This window comes from Psammomys obesus, unplaced genomic scaffold, assembly GCF_907164565.1.
Source record: "Psammomys obesus unplaced genomic scaffold, mPsaObe1.curated_primary_1811, whole genome shotgun sequence".
NCBI lineage: Eukaryota > Metazoa > Chordata > Mammalia > Rodentia > Muridae > Psammomys > Psammomys obesus.
Genome location: NW_026587216.1, coordinates 13,481,338 through 13,504,976, shown reverse-complemented (window position 1 = coordinate 13,504,976; position 23,639 = coordinate 13,481,338). Strand labels below are relative to the sequence as shown.

General features: G+C 37.2%; 1 protein-coding gene across 1 annotated transcript in view; it reads left to right on the top strand.

Moving 5' to 3' along the window:
* The window catches only part of LOC129673393 (solute carrier family 7 member 13-like), a 57,861-nt gene extending 48,583 nt beyond the window's left edge, over positions 1–9,278 (top strand). Inside the window, 3 exon segments of the mRNA XM_055603149.1 lie at positions 4,147–4,278; positions 5,746–6,107; positions 9,021–9,278. Coding sequence (XP_055459124.1) covers positions 4,147–4,278; positions 5,746–6,107; positions 9,021–9,278 — 752 coding nt within the window.
* Positions 9,279–23,639: the final 14,361 nt, after the last annotated feature.

The following is a 23,639-nucleotide window of genomic DNA, read 5'->3' as shown; positions in this document are numbered from 1 at the left end:
AATATTTTCTCTCTGTCTTTTATATAGGTTTCATCAAGATTTGTATATTTTATTGATGTTCTCAAAGGACCAACTAATTTTTCCAGGTCCTTTGTTTCATTCTCTTTTTTCTATTTTATTCATTTCATCCCTCAGTCTATTTCCTGCAGTTCTCTTCTTTTAGGTGTGTTGCATCTTGATTTTTGTTTTATTTTGTTTTTGTTATTCTAGAGCTTTCAGATGTTTTGTTAAGCTGTTGCTGTGAGATCTCTCCATTTTTTTTTTAAATGTAGGCACTTAGTGCTCTGAAATTTCCTCTTAGCACATCTTTGTTTCCCTTAAGTTTGGGTATGCTGTATATTTATTTTCCTTGAATTCTAGAAAGTCCTTAAATTTCTTTTTATCTTCCTTTCTTGATCCATTTTCACTCAGCAGAAATTGTTCAGTTTCCATGAGTTTATAAGTTTTCTGTTGCTGATGATATCCAGCTGTTGGTATAATATTCTTTTGAAATGTATACACCTTACCCTTGTTCATTCAAATGCTGATTTCTCCCCCCTCCCCCCGGTTTCAATCTGGATATTGTGATACTTACTCTAAGCATCCTGTCTCAACTTTGTGTAGACAGGTCAAAATAAAGCAACTAGCCATAATGTTGAGCAATGGGGGGAGCCAGAGGGCAGGAAATGAGTGGGAGGAGAGAGGGTGAGGGAGAGAGCGAAGAGAGCCAAGCTGGGAGGAGATCTTGGAACAGCATGGAGAGAATGAACCACACCTAAGATTTCACAAAAAGCAAGTATAATGGGTTAAATCTAAATGTTAGGAAACTATGAGGGCTTGGAGGTTTTAAGAGGGAGTAACTATTGCCCAGCATTGTGTTCTAGGTTAACTAAATAAACCCAGTCTCTGTGTGGTGATTTGGTTAGGACTAACAGCAGCTTTACCAGAAGATATATCATTAATAAATATTAATGACCACCTACATTCCCTCCCAATCCCACTCTCAATCCCTCATCTCCTCCCATACCCCTCCCCAAGTCCACTGATAGAGGAGGTCCTCCTCCTCTTCCATCTGCCTTAGCTTATCAGGTCTCATTAAGACTGGCTTCATTGTCCTCCTCTGTGGCCCGGCAAGGCTGCTCCCCCCTCGGGGAGGGTGGTCAAAGAGGCTGCCACTGAGTTCATGTCAGAGACAGTCCCTATTCCTCTTATTAAACCCACTTGGATACTGAGCTTCCATGGGCTACATCTGAGCAGGGGTTCTAGGTTTTGTCTATGCATGGTCCTTGGTTGGAGTATCAGTCACAGAGAAACCCCTGTGCCCAGAAATTTTGGTTCTGTTGATGTTATTTTGGAGTTCCTATCCTCTCCAGTTTCCACTATCTCCCTCTTCTTTCATAGGATTCCTTGAACTCTACCCAAAGTTTTATTAAGTGTCTCAGCATCTGTTTTGAACACTGCTGGGCAGTCTGTGGTAGGCCCTCTGTGGTAGGCTCCTGTCCTGTTTTCTCCTTCATCCAATGTCCATCCTGTTTGTCTTTCTGAGTGAAGATTGAACATCTTACCCAGGGATCTCCTTCATATTTAGTTTCTTTAGGTGTACAGATTTTAGTATGTTTATCCTATCTTATAGGTCTAGTATGCACTTATAAGTGAGTATATACTGTGTGTGTCTTTCTGCTTCTGGATTATGTCACTCAGGTGATCTTTTCTAGCTCCATCCATATGCCTGAAAATTTCATACTTTCCTTGTTTTTAATTGCTGTGAAGTATTCCATTCTGCAAATGTACCACATTGTCTGTATTCATTCCTCCATTGAGGGACACCTGGGTTATTTCCAGATTCCAGCTAGTACAAATAAAGTTGCTATGAACATGGTTGAACAAATGCCCTTACTCTGTACTTGAGCATATTTTGAATATATGCCTAGGAGTGGTATAGCTGGATCTTTGGAAGCGTTATTTCTAATTGTCTGAGAAAGTGCCAGATTGATTTCCAAAGTAGTTGTACAAGTTTACATTCTCCCTAGCAATGGAGGAGGGTTCCCCTTTCTATACATCCTCTCCAGCATGTATTGTCACTTGAGTTTTTTATCTTAATCATTCTGATGGATGTAAAGTGAAATCTCATGGTCATTTTGATTTGCATCTTCCTGATGGCTAAGGACATTGAACATTTCTTTAAGTTTTTCTCTGCCATTTTATACCCCTCTACAGAGAATTCTGTTTCACTCTGTACCCTATTTTTTAATTGGGTTAACTTGATTTGTTGCTTCTTCACTCCTCCATATATTCTGGATATTAGCCCTTTGTCAGATATAGGGTTGGTGAAGATCCTTTCCCAGTCTGTAGGCTGTCGTTTTGTTCTGATGACAGTGTCCTTTACTTTACAGAATGTAGGTGCTCTTGTATTTGGGGCATAGATGTTCAGAATTGTGATGTCTTCCTGGTGGATTTTTCTTTTGATGCATCCTTTCCTTGGATGCAGCAAAGTGTTGGATCCTGTTTCTGAAACCATTCTGTTAGTCTGTGTCTTTTTACTGGAGAGTTGAATCCATTGATGTTAGTAGATAATAGTGAACAATGAAAACAAGCAGAGAAACACAGTAACACCACCAACTCCACAATAAGAGGAACTAACATTCATTGGTCACTATTATCCAAGAAACACACTTCTGTAACAAAGATAAACACTACTTCACAGTAAAGGGCTGGAAAAATGTTTTTCAAGCAAATGAACCCAAGAAAACAATCTGGGGTAGTGATCCTAACATCTAATAAAATAGACTTGCAACAAAAATTAATCAAAAAAGATGAGTAGGGGCATTTGATTCTCATCAAAGGAAAACTCCACCAAGAGGACATCACAATCCTGAACATCTATGCCCCAAATACAAGAGCACCTTCATTAGTAAATGAAACATAATTAAAGCTTAAATCACATATTGATCCCAACAGCTTAATACTGAGAGATTTCAACACCCCACTCCCCCCAAGGGACAGGTCATCTAGACAAAAAACAAATAGGGAAATAACACTTACAGAGGTCCTAAATCGAATGGAACTAATAGATGTCTCCAGAACTTTTCATCCAAACTCAAAAGAGTATATCTTCTATTCAGCACCTCTTGGAACCTTCTCAATAATTCACTGTATAGTCTGGCACAAAGCAAGCTTCAACAGATACAAAAAGATCAAAATAATCCCTTGTATCCTATCAGACCACTGTGGCCTAAAACTAAACCTCAACAACAGAAATAACAAAAAACCCTACATACACATAGAAACTAAACAACTCTCTACTCAATGACAACTTGGTCAGGGAAGAAATGAAAAAAGAAATTAGAGACTTCCTAAAATTCAATGAAAGTGAAGGCACAACTTACCCAGACTTATAGGACACAATGAAAGCAGTGCTAAGAGGAAAGTTCATAGCACTATGTGTCTTCAAGAAAAAATTTGAAACATCTCATACAAGCAACTTAATGTCACACCTAAAATCCCTGGGGTTGTGGATAAGTAGACACACCCAAGAGGAGTACACAGGTGGAAATACTCAAGCTCAGGGCTAAAATCAATAAATTAGAAAGAAAACAATTCAAAGAATCAATGAAACCAAGAGCTGGTTCTTTGAGAAAACCAACAAGATAGAGAGAGCTTTAGCCAAACTAACTAAAAGGCAGATAGAAACTATCTAATTCAGCAAAATCAGAAATAAAAAGGGGGACATAACAACAGACACTGGTCTGAGGAAATCCAAACAATCATTACATCTTACTACAAAAGCCTGTATGCCACAAAGTTTGAAAATATAAATGAAATGGACAATTTTCTTGATAGATTCCATTTACCAAAATTAAATCAAGATCAGGTAAACAGATTGAATAGCCCTCCAGGTCTTTCATCTCCCCCTTCCTTCATAATATTCGCTGCACTGTGCCCAAAGTTTAGCTGAGTCTCACCATCTACTTCGATATCTTGCTGGGTGAAGTATTTCAGAAGCCCTCTGTGGTAGGCTCCTGTCCTGTTCCTTGTTTTCTCCCTCTTTCGATGTCCAACCCATTTGCCTTTCTGAATGAGGATTGATCATCTTACTGAGGGTCCTCCTTCTTGCTTAGTTTCTTTAGATATGCTCTTTTCTAATGCATTCATTCATTTTTTTTGTAGGAGAAATAAAATGTCCCACTGAAACAATTCCAAAAATTTTATATTCTGTCATGTCCATTGTGACTGTGTTGTACTTGCTGACTAATATATCATATTTGGCAGTTTTGACACCTCAAGAAATCATCTCTTCAGGTATGATGAAGTAAAATTAAATAGAATAGATATCTCACTGCATTTAGAAATAAAGTTTGCAAATTTTATATGCTATGGACATGTCTAGAATATATACAGGGCTGTAAAATCTATTTATTTATTTATTTATTTATTTATTTATTTATTCCTTGTTATTCTGGCTTTGGACTTTTCAATGAATCTAAGAATAACATGATGATCTAAACCATCTAATAAAAGATAAACGTAATATGTTAACAACTAAATTATAGACCAGGTAGCACATGTAGTAACAGAAACAAAAACAAAGAAAAAAGAAAGAAGAGGAGGAAGAGAATAAAGAAAAAGATGATAAGACACCTGAACAAGCAGAACAAGAACACAAGAATAGATACTATGCTTAGGTGCTCCATACTTCAGGATACATTTTTATCTCTACAATGAAAGAAGCTGTTCAAAAGAGACAATAGTTTCTTTCTTTCTTAGATGTGAAAACTAATACCAAGATTTTTACTAAGGTTGTTACTTGTATCCATCATAAATGGATGCAAAAGTGAGTTGCAATCAGTTCTCAGCCACACTTTACATATTATAACATTCTGTTTTGTCTAGGATGTTGCTAGTGACTTATAAATGTGAGTAGCTATTTTCCTGATTGGCTTTTAATTTATAGTCATCACAATTCCACCAGGCATAAGTGTGGCCCCATCATCATCCATTCATTATTGTTGGGCCTCGTGTAATCTGACAAGTTTTCAAAAATTGATGAAAACTTTTTCTTAGTAGAAAGTGCCTGCTCTGGTCAGCGTCAACTTTCTTTTCCTCTACACGAGATTACTACAAAATTTTCAATTCCAGGTAGGGAATAGTATTGTAATAAAAAGCAGTGCATACGTAGTCTTTCTTTAAGATGTTTTAAGTCTTCTATAGATGGTTATAAAAAAAATGACATAGTAGTATAAGCAAGGTTTGGCAGTGTCAAAGAAGATCTGCACAGGAGTGCCTCCAAGTATTTCTGCAGCTCAGGGGCATTAAAGGGAGTGATGTGAGGTATCACACTACACAAATTTCACAACTGCTTCTACAACATAGTGGCTGAGTTTTAGGCCATTTGTACTGGGAGATATGTATCATGAAGTGCCTGGACTTGACAACTAGTTTGGCTTTTTTCTGTGTTATGTGGTGACAAACAGGTTAAGGAGTGTTAACATGCGATAGGCAGATTAATAATCAAGAGAGCAATAACTATTTTTCCTGTCACTGAGAAGTCTTGAAGGTCTCAAACATTCACTTCTAATATGCGTTAATCTACAAAACGAATCACAAAGCACAACATATTTAAGAAGTAAGAAACTTTGTCTCTTAGAAAGAATCACCAATTCATATTACAAAATGTAGGGGTAAAGAAACAATTACAAAAATAATGTTCTATTTGCTTTCAAGCAAAACTGACTTTGACTTTTTTGAATTTTCATTTCATTTTTATAGATTCGGTTTCTGTCACGTGGACAGACAGAGTCTTTCCTTCCATGCAATGGGTTATTTCTTCAGTGATCTCAATTTCACTGATGGATGGCATATCTTGTGGAATACTTTCAGCATCAAGAATATTTTACTGTGCAAGTCAAGTTGGTCAATTTCCTTTCATCATCTCAATGATTAATGACCACCACTTATCACTTGTAGCTGTCATCCAGATTTCCATTATATCTTCTGTGGCAATAATAACTTCAAGTTTAGTCTACTTAGTGAAATATGTGGGTCTAGGATCATGGTGTGTAAATTTGCTTAGTATGATTGGGTTGCTAAGACTAAGGTACAAGAACCCTGATCTACCAAGACTTTATAAGGTAAGTCAATAGTTAAATATTAATGTTCGATGACACCTTGATCAAGGTCTGTGAGATTCTTCTAACCAATTGCAAAACCATTAGATGTACCAGCTTTTGTATTATGGGCCATTTGACGATTCCCTTTTATTGTGTAAAAGGTGAAAACTGATACATTGCAGAGAAGGCAGATCATCTTCCTGGAAGCAAACAATAATATTAAAGAAAAACCAGTAGTTTCCATGCTCAAATATACCTTCTCACTCCATAAATCAACATAGTATATGTAGTTCCCTCTTTTTTGTTTATTTCCTTTGTTGACATTTTATTTAATTCAAGATTTTAAGGAAAGACTTATCATTGATTGTTTTCATTTATATTATTTTTGTGATGCATAAGTCACACATTGATATAACGTAAACCCAGAGAGATGGTCCATAAACTTTGTTTTCCTTTTCAATATTCCCATGAATTGCAGAGGATTTAAACCGTATCATGTTTTTGCTCATATGCTACAAATGATAAAAATTTCCATATTTTATGACAGTGGCCGTAACAATCACATGAGTTGTGTTAATAAAATCCACATTGACAGATTTTCCCCTAAGGATTCTGATTCACTCAGTCTCTGTTTGGGTCACAGAAATGTGTACTTATATCACTCATCTTGAGATCCTTCTAAATAGTGGATCTCTGACCATATTTTGAGAAATATAAGTTGATACCATACTCTACATTCTACTTTCTTGTAATTGCTTCTTCTTCAAGTGCATCCAATGTCAGCAAAATGAATGATACCCTGGATACATTGTGCATTCTTTAATACATGAATGTATTAAACTCAGAAAATGAAGGTAATTCAGGAAATGGGGATAAATATATTTTTTGAGACTTGCTGTGTTCAGAGAGGGTATAAAAGAAGTAAACACACATTAGTCAAAGTTAATGAAGAGGGGGAGAACCAAGATGGCGGTGATCAGCACGCACCATTTTTGAGAGGCAGAGGATCTGAACCTACAAAATTGGTGAGTGGAGGGGCAACTGAAGGCAGAAAATCGATGTTGAGGCTTCCTGAAAGAGAAGGGACATCACAGAAGCAGAGAACATTTAGATTCAGGTCAGCTGCAGACTTCTCTGGGAAATAGAGAGGCGCTTCCCTTTTTTTGGGCCTTCGCCCTCCTCAGAGGAGCCTACTCACAGTGCCTGTGATGCTGAGCACAGAATTCACTGCCTGGGGACTGACACAGCACAGGCGGGACTCCTAGCTCCTCAGCTGCAACTGCCAGCTGTACCTGCATGACAGAACCACACAAGAAGAGCAACAGAACCAGAAAATTTGAACACAGGGAACATTCCAGAGACTCATACTCCAACCAAGGACCATTGATGGAGATAACCTAGAACCCCTGCACAGATGTAGCACATGATAGTTCAGTGTCCAAGTGGGATACATAGTAATGGGAAGAGGGACTGCCTCTGACATAAACTGATTGGCCTGCTCGTTGATCACCTCCCCCTGAGGGAGGAGCAGCCTTACCAGGCCACAGAAGAAGACAATGCAACCATTCCTGATGTGATCTGATAGACTAAGATCAGAAGGAAGGAGAAGAGGACCCTCCCCTATCAGTGGACTTGGGGAGTGGCATGCATGAAGAAGGGGGAGGGAGGGTGTGATTGGGAGGGGAGGAGAGAGGGGCTTATGGGGGATACAAAATTAGTAAAGCGTAATTAATAGTAAAAAAGAAAAAGAATTTTTTTTCCTATACCATTGAAAGGAAAAAATTAAAAAATAATTGAGCTTCAAAAATATATATATAAAGTAATAAAAATCAATAAATGAAAGAAAGAAAAAAAGAGCTGACACAAATGCTTGTCAAACTATTCCATACAATCTGAAGGGAAGGAATGCTGATAAAGCCATTCTACAATGCCAGCATTACCATAACACCAAAACTGAGTAAGATCTCAAAAAAATAAACAAAACTATAAGACATTTTTTTTTCTGGTGAATATATGAACAACAATTCTTAGCAAAGTATTTCCAATTTCAATTTGAGAGTATGTCAAATGGATCAGGCACAACAGGAAAATTTGGCTTAATATCAGGAATGAAAGTATAATTGAACATATTTAAATCAATAAATATAATACTATGCATATTTAGACATAAGGCCAGAAACCAGGTTTATTTTTTAAATATGTGTTTGTACATATGCATATATAAGACATAAATATAGAAATAAAATCAGAAAGGATGATGATACCTAAAAGGCAGAGATTTAGAGAACAGAAAATCCATCATATTTCAGGAAGCCAACATGAGAACAATTTTGGGGGAGGAAAGAGAAAAACAAAAAGGCAAAAGGGATGGTGATTTAAATAAGATAAAAATAGAATTATGTATGCATGTGAAAGTTCCAGGAATAAGCATATCACTATACCTATTAACATATCACTATACTATGCCAACTAAAAATTAATAAAAAGTAAGCAAAGTAGGAGATAAGGGAAGGGATGAAGAAGACTGCCTATGATTAAAAATAGTTAATTTTCTTAATTCAGTAGATCATTGCAATACCCGATAGTAGTATGGCACTTTATTTTTTCTGATGGCAGTGGTGTCTGTGAAGGAACAAAGCTCTCTAATGTTTGAAAATAAAGCACTGGCTTTAGTGAATGATGACTCAATGTGATGAATAGAGTAGAAATTTGTGGAAATGGTGTGTAAATAAGTAAGTTCACAATGACTTTTTATGATATTTAATCTGCAAAAATTTGTTTTCTGTTATATAACAGCAAAAAAGCCTATTTGCAAACTTGAATATACATAAGCACTCACTTCCTTTTGGTTGTGTAATATATATAATGTCTTTTGTCATAAGAACTTACCATGACATCAAAACAAAAAAGTCTTACTTTTCTTTTTTCTTTCAGGTGTGGCTGCCGTTTATATTTGGATCTATAGTTTCATCAGTTTGTCTCATTTTCACACCAGTTATTCGGTCTCCTAGTGTAGAGCATGTCTATCAGGTTGCCTTCCTTTGCTGTGGACTTCTGTGTTCCTGGCTTCAAGCTCACCTTAATAGACATGCTGCTTGTTTTGATACAATCACTTGTTACTGCCAACTACTTTTCAATGTCTCCCCATCTAAAGACCAAGATAAATTAATTGCTGCACAAAATTATGACTAAAGAAGTACATTAGAAAATAAGGAAGTATAACACAATTTTTAAGACATGAGAATACTGTTATTGCAATTTTGTTTTTATATGCATATGCTGTTAAACACAATGCTTGCTTATGTTATGTCCACCCCCAAAATTTCTTGAGCAATTTCAATTTACCTCTTAAACAGCTTTGTTGTATGAATAATGAGTAGAGATAATATTACATTTTCCAAATAGACAATAACTAAAAGAATATGGAAATTTCATTTCTCACTAAAACAGATATAAGTGTCCACAAAATTTTGGCATGTTACCAAATGTACTTACCCACACAGAAATCCATGGGACTTTTAGGTAGACTTGTTCTAAGTCATATTCATCATATGTTCACTAAAAGGGAAAGTTTGTGTAATATGTTATCTAAGCAAAGTGATGGGTACACTCTACCAAAGAGCCAGAACTGTGATTCACCTGGCTGCTCTCCCTCTGTGCTGACAGACTTCAGCAGTAATGACAGAGGCCACACAGCTTTTAAAACTGAAAATATGTTCTTATCGATTCTTCAGAGAAATTTAGCCAACCCTGTCTATACTACTAACCTGAAAAGTTTGATGATTCCCAGAATTCTAACTGACTAAAGTTTAAGGGTTTAGTAAGTAACGATTTATGGCCTATTGTAATTTGTGAGATATTTGCATATGCAGATTTAAGGTGGGAAGGAGGATAATAATGTGTGCAATAATGAATGAAACCACATAGCATCTTGTGAATATATTACAAGCAAACTAGACTGGGTTTCTGTCTTATGGAAACATATTTAATGTATAGAATGAACTATAAGTTCATATAAGACATAAGAAATAAATAGAAATTTCTATTGTATCAGTATACACACACATATTAGATATACTCTATACCCCATAAATATTGTCATTACCATGCTGATTACATAATTAAACATCATTATCAAATTATAACATTCTTTCCATAAATTTTCACAATGATATTATTTAAAATATATATACTGTACATTTTACATTTTAATAGCAATATTTTGAGTTTGATTGTAACATCTACCTATATGTGTCTTTATAATTTTACCTTCGTCACTGCTATCTCTTCCACTCCTCTGTCTTGTTATTTTCCACCTTTCTGTAACTCACTCTTTTATCTTTATGGCAGTGACAATTTATTACCCAGTCATTTCCCTCTCTCATCCTTCATGTTAAACTCCTTCAGCCATTCTCATAGGTTTTCCCCCCTCTTTTATATCCAACATACACATATATACAAATGTATGTTTTAATCTAGGTTTTATAAAGGAAAAAAATGAGATACTTGTTTATCTTGGTCTTCCTTATATCATTTAATATATTCATCCCTCAGTTTCATAAACTTTTTTGAAATGGTCATGTTTTCAATCTTCTTGAAAAGTGAATAAAATTCTAAAGCGTATGTGTATGACATTTTCTTTATCTATTTATCTTTTAATGGATATCAGATTATTCCATGTTTGAGGTTTTTAGAGTGTAATAATAAACATATATGTACAAGTGCCTCTGTGACATTCTGGCTTATATCCTTCAGGTATAAAACCAGAAGTTACAACAATGAAACATGTGGCGCTTCTAGATTTTGTGAAAGTTTCACAGTGATTTCTTTAATCTTCACATGAGTTCAGAGTCATAGCAGCAGTGTACCTGGCTTCTTCTTCACCTATATCGGTACCAGAATTTATTGTTTGTTTTCATAAAGATGGGTTTTCTGACATGGAATCCTGAAGAAGCAGCATTATGATTCCAAGACAGCTGAAAATGGAAAGACAGATAGTTGTGAATGCTGAGAAAAGCATCTGGATGGTCTGGAAGAGTAACCAGTGCTCTTGATGAATGAACCATCTCTCCAGCCTCTCCCACTCTCTTTAAGATTATTTTTACAATTATGTGTATGTATGTAGGTATATGCACATGAGTAGGAGCTGAAAGAATTCTGTCCCCTGTAGCCGTAGCTATAGGAGGTTAGAACTGCCTGACATGAATACTACAACTTGAACTTTGGTCCTCTGGAAGAAAACAAAAAGTGCTCTTTACTTCTGACACATCTCTCCAGTCCATCAGCCTGTTTATCTAAACCAAGGCATTAGACCAAACATAACATTTTTGACTCTTATTTTGTAAAGCGTTTTTCTATCCAATCTTTTGGTTTTCTTCCAGAACTTTCAATTTCATGTGTTTGATTCTTTGGTTCTCTGCAGCGAGGATGTCCTGTGTCGCTTTTATGTTTGCATGTTCATTTCTCTTTTTTCCTTATGCTTTAAAAAAATTCATTTTCACAAAAACTCAGCAATAAAATCCCCTAAACCAAGGCAAGAGATAAGAACCACACACTCCAAATACACCAAACTGAAACAAAATAAAAGCAGCCACACACAAAGCCTGAAGAGTTTATATTAGTCAACAAATCCTGAATGCATCGTCTGTCCTAGAGTGGTTGAAATGCCCAAAATCATACTATTGGGAAAATTTGATTTTTCCTCTCTCAGGAGGTATAACCTAAATTCAGTTGTTAACCTTTACCTTATCATCTAAGTTTTCATTCATTTTTTAAAACATAACAAAATATAATATGCTATTAAAAGAACCTCTCCCATCAAAGTTGGATATTATGGTAGATTGCAGCCAGCTGGAACTCCATTTTAATTCCAGTTGCAGGGGATTCAATATCTCTCTTTTGGCCTCTGAAGACACCAGTCCTGTTCAGAGTGTATAGACATACATGCAGACATTTATACATAAAAAAATAAATAAATAAATAAAACAGCTGGAATGTTCATTGTGGTAGTTTGAAGAGGTATGGCTTCCCATAGACTCAGGGTGTGGCCTTGGAGGAAGTGTGTCACTGCTTTGAGGTCTCCTATGCTCAAGCTATGCCTAATGTGATACTTAGTCTCCCTTTGCTGCCTTTAGATAACGGTGTAGAACTCTCAGCTTTTCTCTAGCACCATGTTTGCCTGCATGTCACCATGCTGTATTCCATCTTTTGGGACTCAAAAGTCATGAGGGCTCTAGAAAACTTGTATACTCATGAAATAACTAAGCCAAGAGAATATTGCCTTAAAATTATTGTGAGAACTTTTTATTTTTATTTTTTTCATCTTTTTTTTAAATTTTATTTTTCTTTTTAGTTACATTTTGTTAACTCTGTGTCCCAGCTGTATCCCACTCCCTCATTCCCTCCCCAACCCCGCACTCCCTCCCTGGTCTCCTCCCTGCCCCTTTCCAAGTCCCCTGATAGGGGAGGACCTCCTCCCCTTTCATCTGACCCTGTTTTATCAGGTATCTTCAGGGCTGGCTGCAAAGTCCTCCTCTGTGGCCTAACAGACTGCTCCTCCCCGGGGGGGGGGGGGATGTCAAACAGCCTGCCCTTGAGATGCTGTTAGAAATAGTCCGTGTTCCCCTTACTTTGGAAAACTACTTGGTTACTGAGCTACCACGGGCCACATCCGAGCAGAAGTTCTAGGTTATATCCATAGATGGTCCTTGGTTGAGTGTCAGTCTCAGAAAAGACCCTGTGCCCGGATATATTTGGTCCATGTAGAGCTCCTATCCTTTCCATATCATACTAACTTCCCTTCTTTCATATGATTCCCTGCACTCTGCCGAGGGTTTGGTTATGAGTCTTAGTGTCTGCTTTGAAACACTGCTAGGTAGAGTCTTTCAGATGCCTTTTGTGGTAGCCTCCTGTCATACGTTCAATGCACATCCCATTTGTCTTTCTCAATGAGGATTAATCACCTTCGCCTGTGTCTACTTTCTTGATTATCTTCTTTAGGTGTGTAGATTTCATTATGTTTATCATATCTTGTAGGTCTATATAAGCGAGTATATACCAAGTTTGTCTTTCTCCTTCTGGGATACTTCACTCAGACTGATCTTTTCTAGATCCCACCACTTGCCTGCAAATTTCATGATTTCCTCCTTTTTGATTGCTGAGTAGTATTCCATTGTGTAAAAATACAACAATTTCTGTATCCATTCCTCCGTTGATGGACATCTGGGTTGTTTCCAAGTTCTGGCTATTACAAATAAAGCTGCTACAAACATGGTTGAACAAATGTCCTTGTTGTGTACTTGAGCAAATTTTGGGTATATACCTAGGAGTGGTATAGCTGGGTCTTGAGGTAGCACTACTCCTAATTGTCTGAGAAAGCGCCAGATTGACTTCCAAAGTGGTTGAACCAGTTTACATTCCCACCAGCAATGGAGGAGGGTTCCCTTTTCTCCACAACCTCTCCAGCATGTGCTATCACTTGAGTTTTTCATCTTGGCCATTCTGATGGGTGTAAGGTGAAATCTCAGGGTTGTTTTGATTTGCATTTCCCTAATGGCTAATGAGGTTGAGCATTTCTTTAAGTGTTTCTCTGCCATTCGATGTTCCTCTTTCGAGAATTCTGTTTAGCTCTGTTCCCCATTTTTTAATTGGATTACTTGGTTTGCTGCTTTTCTGCTTCTTTAGTTCTTTATATATACTGGATATTAGCCCTCTGTCAGATAAAGGGTTGGTGAAGATTCTTTCCCAATCTGTAGGCTGTCTATTTGTTTTGATGACAGTGTCTTTTGCTTTACAGAAGCTTTTCAGTTTCATGAGGTCCCATTTATTGATTGTTGCTCTTAGAGCCTGTGCTGTTGGTGTTCTGTTCAGGAAGTTGTCTCCTGTGCCAATGAGTTCTAGGCTGTTTCCCACTTTTTTTTCCAACTGATTTAGAGTATCTGGTTTTATGTTGAGGTCCTTGATCCACTTGGACTTTGTTTTTTTGCAGGGTGATAAATATGGATCTATTTTCATTTTTCTGCATGTAGACATCCAGTTGGTCCAGCACCATTTGTTGAAGATGCTGTCTTTTTTCCATTGAATGGATTTGGCTTCTTTGTCGAATATTGAGTATTCATAGGTGTGTGGGTTTATTTCTGGGTCTTCTATGCGGTTCCATTGATCCTCCTTTCTGTTTCTATGCCAACACCATGCAGTTTTTACTACTGTTGCCCTGTAGTATAGCTTGAGATCAGGAATGAAGATACCTCCAGATGATCTGTTGTTGTACAGGATAGTTTTGGAGATTCTGGGTTTTTTGTTTCTCCATATGAAGCTGAGAATCTTTTTTCAAGGTCTGTAAAGAATTGAGTTGGTATTTTGATGGGAATTGCATTGAATCTGTAGATTGCTTTTGGCAGGATGGCCATTTTCACAATGTTAATCCTACCAATCCATGACCACGGGAGATCTTTCCATCTTCTGAGATCTTCTTCAATTTCTTTCTTCAAAGACTTGAAGTTTTTCTCAAACAGGTCTTTCACTTGCTTGGTTAGAGTCACCCCAAGGTACTTTATGTTATTAGTGGCTATTGTGAAGGGTGTTGTTTCCCTAATTTCTTTCTCAGCCTTTTTGTCTTTGGTATACAAGAGGGCTTCTGATTTTTTTGAGTTGATTTTGTATCCTGCCACTTTGCTGAAGGTGTTTGTCAGCTGAAGAAGTTCTCTGGTTGAATCTTTGGGGTCGCTCATGTATACTATCATATCATCTGCAAATAGTGACACTTTGACCTCTTCCTTTCCGATTTGTATCCCCTTGATCTCCTTTAGTTGTCTTATTGCTCTGGCTAGGACTTCAAGTACAATGTCAAAGAGATATGGAGAGAGTGGGCAGCCTTGTCTTGTCCCTGATTTCAGTGGGATTGATTTAAGTTTCTCTCCATTGAGTTTGATGTTGGCTATAGGCTTGCTGTATATTGCCTTTACTATCTTTAGGTATGTGCCTTGTATCCCTGATCTCTCCAAGACTTTAAACATAAATGGGTGTTGGACTTTCTCAAATGCTTTTTCAGCATCTAAGGAGATGATCATGTGGTTTTTCTCCTTCATTTTGTTTATGTGGTGGATTACATTGATGGATTTCCGTATGTTGAACCACCCTTGCATGCCTGTGATGAAGCCTACTTGGTCATGGTGGATGATATCTTTGATGTGTTCTTGGATTTGGTTTGCAAGTATTTTATTGAGTATTTTTGCATCAATGTTCATAAGAGAGATAGGTCTGAAGTTCTCTTTTTTTGTTGGATCTTTGTGTGGTTTAGGTATCAAAGTGACTATGGCTTCATAGAATGAGTTTGGTAGTGTTCCTTCTATTTCTATTTTGTGGAATAGTTTGAGGAGAATTGGTGTTAGTACTTCTTTGAAGGTCTTGTAGAATTCTGCGCTGAAGCCATCTGGTCCAGGGCTTTTTTTGGAGGGGAGACTGTTAATGACTGCTTCAATTTCCTTGGGAGATATAGGGCTATTCAGTCTTTCTACCTGATCTTGACTTAATTTTGGTAGATGGAATCTATCAAGAAAATTGTCCATTTCATTTAGATTTTCAAATTTTGTGCCATATAGGCTTTTGTAGTATGACCTAATAATCGTTTGGATTTCCACAGTGTCTGTGGTTATGTCCCCATTTTCATTTCTGATTTTGCTGATTTGGATAGTTTCTCTCTGCTTTTTAGTTAGTTTGGCTAGGGGTTTGTCTATCTTGTTGATTTTCTCAAAGAACCAGCTTTTTGTTTCATTGATTCTTTGAATAGTTTTATTTGTTTCTAATTGATTGATTTCTGCCCTGAGTTTGATTATTTCCAGCCGTCTGCTCCTCTTGAGTGTATCTGCTTCTTTTTTTTCTAGGTTTCTCAGTTGGGCCATTAAGTTGTTTGTATGTGATGTTACAGATTTCTTCTTGTAGGCACTTAGTGCTATAAATTTTCCTCTGAGCACTGCTTTCAATGTGTCCCATAAATTTGGGTATGTTGTGCCTTCATTTTCATTGAATTCTAGAAAGTCTTTAATTTCTTTCTTTATTTCTTCCTTGACCCAGCTGTCATTGAGTAGTAAGTTGTTCAGTTTCCATGTGCGTGTCGGTTTTTTGTTGTTTCTGTTGTTGTTGATGTCCAGCTTTAGTCCATGGTGGTCAGATAGTATACAAGGGATTATTTCAATCCTTTTGTATCTGTTGAGGCTTGCTTTGTGACCAACTATATGGTCTATTTTGGAGAAGGTTCCATGTGGTGCTGAAAAGAAGGTGTACTCTTTTGAGTTTGGGTGAAAAGATCTGTAGACGTCTATTAGGTCCATTTGATTTAGGGATTCTGTGAGTGCTTTTATTTCCCTATTTGGTGTCTGTCTGGTTGATCTGTCCCTTGATGAGAGTGGGGTGTTGAAGTCTCCCACTATTAAGGTATTAGGATCAATGTATGATTTAAGCTTTAATATTGTTTCATTTACGAATGTAGGTGCTCTTGTATTTGGGGCATAGATATTCAAAATTGTGATGTCCTCTTGTTGGATTTTTCCTTTGATGAGAATATAGTGGCCCTCCTTATCTTTTTTGATTAATCTCAGATGAAAGTCTATTTTATTAGATATTAGGATGGCTACTCCAGCTTGTTTTCTGGAACCATTTACTTGAAAAACATTTTTCCAGCCCTTTACTCTGAGGTAGTGTTTATCTTTGTTGCATAAGTGTGTTTCTTGGATGCAACAGAATGTTGGGTCCTGTTTCCATAACCATTCTGTTAGCCTGTGTCTTTTTATTGGTGAGTTGAGTCCATTAATATTGATAGAAAATAGTGACCAATGCATGTTAGTTCCTTTTGTAATGGAGTCGATGATCTTACCCTGTTTCATTGCTTGTTTTCTTTTCATTTTTGTTGGGATATTATCTGTATGCCCTGTTTTCTTGAATTCGTTTTCGTTGGATTGGAGTTTTCCTTCTAGTATCTTCTGTAGGGATGGTTTGCTGTATAGATATTGTGTAAATTTAGTTTTGTCATGGAATATTTTGTTTTCTCCATCTATGTTGATTGAAAGCTTTGCAGGGTATAGTAGTCTGGGTTGACATTTGTGATCTCTTAGAGTCTCCATGATGCTTGCCCAGGCCCTTCTGGCTTTCATAGTTTCTGATGAGAAGTCTGGTGTGATTCTGATAGGTCTACCTTCATATTTTACTTGGCCTTTTTCCCTTGCTGCTTTTAATATCTTTTCTTTGTTCTGTAGATTTAGTGTTTTGACTATGATGTGACGTGATGTGTTTCTTTTCTGGTCTAGTCTATTTGGTGTTCTGTAGGCCTCTTGTATATTTATGGACATCTCTTTCTTTAAGTTGGGAAAATTTTCTTCTATGATTTTCTTGAAAATATTTTCTGGACCTTGGAGCCTGGAGTCTTCTTTTTCATCAGTTCCTATTATTCTTAGATTTTGTCTTTTCATAGCATCCTTGATTTCTTGAATATTTTGTGATTGGAATTTTTCTGATTTTACTTTTTCTTTAAGAGAAGTATCAATTTCTGCAAGTGTGTCTTCAGCTCCAGAGATTCTCTCTTCCATCTCTTGTATTCTGTTGGTGATGCTTACTTTTGTGGTTCCTGATCCTTTCTCCAAGTTCTCCAGCTCAAGAGTTTTCTCATTTTGTGTTTTCTTTACTGATTCTAATTCTGTTTTCATGCCTTGCACCATTTCTTTCATGTGTTTGAATTTGGATTCCTGACTCTCTATGATGGATTCTATTTCTTTGTTCATTTCCTTTTTATATGCCACTAATTTTTTCTCTACTTGTGCCTCTATTTGTTTGGCTATGTTTCCTGTGTTTCTTTAAGGGTTTTGTCTATTTCCTCTTTCTTTACCTCCAATTGACTGGCCAACTCTTTGAAAGATTTGTTCATTTCCTCCTTATGAGCCTCAAATAATTGAACAAGCATGGCTTTAAGGTCATTTTCCTGTGCTTCTGATGAATTGGAGTATCCATCGATTTTGGGGTTTGCTGGTGAAGTCATGATGTCCTGATTTATGTTGGAAGTGTTCTTTCGCCTACCCCTGGCCATTGGCTTATCTGAGACCTTCCCTGTTTGTTTTTGGATTCTGCCGATCAGACTGGTACTGTCTCTCGAGTCTGGAGAATTCTTCAGGAAGTTGAGAGAGGTCCCGTGTCCTTAGCGTGTGCTGAGGACTAGCTGTACCTGTGGGAGGAAAGTACGCAGGCGCAAACAGAGGCAAATACAAGCGTGCATGCGTGTGTGTGTGTGTGTGTGTGTGTGTGTGTAGGTGGGCATGGGCGTGTGTCTCGAGGGACAGAGTGATGGCTAATGTTGAACCCTTGAGTGTGTGGGAGGGGCTCTGCAATGTATATGTCACAGGCGCTAGTGATGATCGCAGCGCAATTTCTGGCATTAACTGCCTTAACTCCTCAATTAGACCCACAGAGCAGGAACTTCAATGTTCCAAGTGCCCCTCTGTTTCCCAAAATGGGTATATGGGTGGGAGGGGTTTCGATGCTTGGCTTCTGTTTTAGAAGGACCCCGGATCAGGGGATCTGCAGATTCTCAAGGGTGCACTCACTTACAGGCAGGTCACTTGGCAGAGATCGGGGTATCTGGGCTCTCTGTTCTCTGGTTTGGCCCTGCTTATTTGATGTGCTCCGCCAGTTCCGTGCTGCTCTCACTGCCAGGTTATGAGGTCTTGCTGCAGCTGGAGATTTCAGGGTGGTCACGTCAGTGGGAATCAGGGTAACCAGCCTTTCTGTTCTGTGGTTTGGCCCTGGTTAGTCTTAAACTGGAGGGCTGATGTGCCCTGCCAGCTCAGTGCTGCTCCGCCGCCAGGTTAGAAAGTCCTGCTGTAACTGGAGACTGTGTTGCTAGTCCAGATGCTTTCTGGGAAGTCCTGGGGTCTCTTCACTGTGCTCTCCAAGCTTCGGAGGCCCAGCGCCTGGTGTGTCTAGATTGTATGGCGTTTCTGTCTGGTTTTGGTAAGTATATAGCGTATTCTCTGTCACTGTGGGATTGGGCGGGTCGTACAGTCAGTGATGGCACTCCTGCAGAGCTAGTATGGTGTCTAGCTGACTCGGGCCCTGGGAGGATGGTGCAGCCGCTGCGCAAATCTGCGGCTCCGAGACACAGTACTGCTGGCCTTTGCCGATAAAGGGCAACCATCAGTAAATACTGTTAAAGCAACAACAATTGGACTAATTTTTGTTTCAAATGGAAAAACTATAGGGTGTTTTTTAACTGAATTAAACTTTTAAAACTGAATTAATTTGTTTCCTGGATAATGATTTTTTAATTTTCCCAAGTAATTGGCACAAGCAGGGGGCCAATCTTCTGTGTAAGCAAACAGCCATTCCTGATGTTCCTTAGAATAAGGCTGATGAATAACATCAGGCTCTTTCCAAAATACTTTTTATCTTCCAATCTTCCTAAATATATCAATTTAGCCACAGCAGAATAATATGGATAAATAACTTTAGAAGAAGAAAAAAAAATATGCCCACATAATAAGTGCCTCTTGCCAAAACAATGTTGTAGGAGTGAATTTGGTACAACAAATTAAATATTCAAGAGGTTTTTCATAATCTAAATAAGTAACAAATTGATCATCTATGGCTTGTTGAACAATTTCTAAAGGCCAGCATGCATCAGGAGTTAAATCAAGCTCTGGGAGATGTTGGAGAGGTATCTCCTTTCAGAACATCAAATAAAGGTTTAAGCTCTCCAGTAGTAAGTTTTAAATGAAGCCTAAGCCAATTGATATCACCAAACAATTTTTGAAAATCATATAATTGTCTATTCTAATTTGAAATTTTTGATGTGTAATTTGATTTGGATATAATTTAAATCCCAAATAAGAATATGAATCAATTCTTTGCACTTTTCAGAAGCTATTTGTAAACCATAATTTTGTAAACTTTCTTGCATATGGTCATAACAAAATAATACTTGAGATCCATCCGTACCAGCAATCAAAATATCATCCATATAATGGATAATATACATTTGTTGCCATTTTTCTCTAACCTCCTTAAAACTTGGGCGGCAAACTTTTGGCACAAGGTGAGGCTATTGGCCATCCCTTGAGGCAAAACAAGCCAGCGATACCTTTTCATGGGTCTTTACTATCCTGACATGATACATTGTAATAATTGCAGTTTTCTTAATTGGCTCAAATAACATGGCTTGGTTTTATTTGGCAAGTTAATAAATTAATAAAATAAATACCAAGGTTTTTTATTTCCCCCAAAGGAATAAGAAACTGTTCCAAGTTTTTTGTTAGATTGCCCAAGTGTTATTATTTTAAAATACCTGATAACTTTCAAAATGTTTTATAGCCTTAAACATTTAAATATTTTCCAAAACCTGTTTTTACAATATTAAAACAAAACATCCTTTCTAGGAGTGATACAATAAAGCATATTTATAATTTTAAAAGTCAAAACCAGACTTTAAAATTTGCCAGTGCAAACAATCCAATTTTTAAAACCAACACCAATTTAAAATGAGAGTTGTCTTTTCAGTCTAAAAGGAAACAAAATTTATGTTAACAAAGAGGTTTTATAATAATTTTTTAACCCATATCATATAGCAAAGATGACAGAGTTATATCATATGGTTGCCTTTTAAACATATGTGTTTATAAACCTTATAAACATATACACATATATATATATTTTGAACAACAGTTTGAATATAACTTTAAAATATATTTAATTACTTTTGATCTATAACCTAGATATATATTAACCATTTAAGATCAGTCAAAAATAAACATATAATGGCCATATATTTAAACGCACAGATAAAACTCTTTTTACAGGATTCAGCTGTAATTTTAAGCATAATAATCAAGGATGTTAAACATTTCTTTAAGTGTTTCTCTACCATTCAATATTCTTCTGCTAAGAATTCTCTGTTTAGCGCTGTACCCCATTTTTAATTGGATTACTTGATTTGTTGCTGTTTAACTTCTTGAGTTCTTTATATGTACTTTATATTAGCCCTTTGTCAGATATAGGGTTGGTGAAGATTCTTTCCCAATCGGTAGACAGTCGTTTTATTTTAACAACAGTGTCCTTTGCTTTATAGAAGCTCTCAGTTTCATGAAGCCCCATTTATTGATTGTTGCTCTTAGAGCCTGTGCTGTTGGTGTTCTGTTCAGGAAGTTGTCTCCTGTGCCAATGAGTTCAAGGCTCTTCCTCCAAAATAAATTGTTTCGAATTTCCAAAAGAACTTTTTAAATTTTCAATTGAGAGCTAATACTTTTTCTATTGCAAAAAAAAAAAAAAATGCCCAAGGAAATAAATAACTCACCAACAGAGAAGCCCAGGGAGTTAGGGTTGGAGCATAGGTATCTATGTGAGTCTTAAAAATGTAATGTGAAGTTCTATTTGTTTTTGAAATTTGTTTTGAAATTGTTTAGAATAATTAAGAAATGCAAACTAAGTCAACCACACTTGTAGTGTTATTAGTTTTGCTAATCATGGGTGTTTTTTTAAGTTAATCAGTCATTATATAGGTAGAAACAAGCTAGAGATAGATAAATGGTCTTCACAAACGTCAGAGATCTACATAATTTGGGATTTTCATTCTTTTATAACAACAAATGAAGACAAATCAAGTTTTCCAGGGTATCTAGCCACATAGATTTCTTAAGCTGTTGTTTCCTCAAAAGTTACATCTAAGACAGCTTCAAAGTGGTGGGTCCAAAAGGTGCAGCCTCACAGACTGCTTCATCTAGACTTTGGGTAAGACTTGCACTTCCCTAGCCCAGATGATCTTACAGAGCTTGGATAGCAACAGTTATCCAACAAACAGCCAGCTCTCCAAGACTTGGCCAATATCCCAATATTCTTAGATTCACCCAAAGATGCCATCATCCCCAAACAGCAGGAAGCAATGTAAAGACTATGATGCCATATTCCTGAGAGGTGGGTGGGTCATTTTGGTCATTTGGTGGGATACAGACATTTGTTGTTATTTAGGGGGGTTGGTTACAAGTTTTTATTGGTCATGATAAGGAGAAAACAAAGAAAAAGAGGTTAGATTCAGGGATCTCTTTCTCTCTTTTTCTTTATCCCCTCTATCCTTCTAGTGTTAGAGGGTAAAGGGGGGATGGGTGGGATAGAGATTGAAGAGTTTAAGTTAGCCTGGGTATAACTCCATTTTTAAATAAAGAGCATCTTGACTGGGAGCTGAATTCAGGTACCAGGAAATATCACAGAATGTAGACTTGGCAGAAAACAAAGTTAACTCTCTTAACAACAGCCTCCAGGAAATATCACAGAATAAACACTTCATAGAAAATAAAGACACTCTCCCTGGCAATAATCAATGAGACTTGGTTGGGAGTCGGCTGGGAAAATTCTCCCCAATATTTCAGATACAGTTTAGAAGAATAGCAATTGTGATTATATGACTTAGGCAATTGTGATTATGCGCCTCAGAGGAGGCCACCTCACTCCTCTATCTTTTATGTCAAGGCATGAACCCCTCTGCTTGCTGTAATGGAAACATGTACCCTCCTGCTTGCTGTCATGGAAAACCCCTGCTTGCAGTCTTTCCCTTTAAAACTCCTGCTCACGCAGGGCTCGAGGTCTCACTTCTCTACTGCGTCAGTGAGACTTGGGTCCTGAGTTTGATTGCTCTCGTAATAAAGCTCTATTGCTCTTGCATTGAGTTATCTCCTGGTGGTCTCTGAGGATCCTGTGATCCTGGCATTACAAGATATAAAAACAAAGAAGGGAGGATTGATCATATTACCTGGGGTCCTCTTTCTTGTTTATCTTCTTAGGTGTACAGATTTTAGTATGATTATCCTATCTTATAGGTCTAGTACCCACATATAAGTGAGTATAAACTGTGTGTGTCTTTCTGCTCCTGGGATACCTCACTCAGGATGATCTTTTTTAATTCCATCCATTTGCCTGTAAATTTCATGATTTCCTTGTTTTTAATTGCTGAGTAGTATTCCATTGTGTAAAAGCACCACAATTTCTCAATGGCTGGCTCTTTGACACTGACTCAAGGGAGGATTAGCCTTGCTAGGTCACAGAGGAGGGGATTGCAGCCAGTCCTGAAGATACCTGATAAGCTAGGTTCAGCTGGAAGGGGAGGAGGACCTCCCCTATCAGTGGACTTGGAAAGGGGCATGGAGGAGATGAAGGAGGTAGGGATTGGGAGGAAATGAAGGAGGGGAATATGACTGGGATACAAAGTAAATAACCTGTGATTAATATAAAAAAATAAAAATTATTAAAAAATAAATAAAAACAAAGAAGGATGGATTATTGTATTTCCTTGATAGTACGAGAATGGGTACGTTGTTGTATCTACTTTTAGACTAAAAAAGCTACAACAAGTATCACATATTTTCTATTGGTATGGATTTTTATGTACTTGTAGAAACTTAAGGTTGTATTTGCTTCAACATACCGTATATTTGATTCAACTCTTGTTTAAGGTATTGTGCTTATGCAACTCATATAAAAATTTAATGTGAAGTCTAGTCTTATGAAATACACTATTGTAAACTGTTA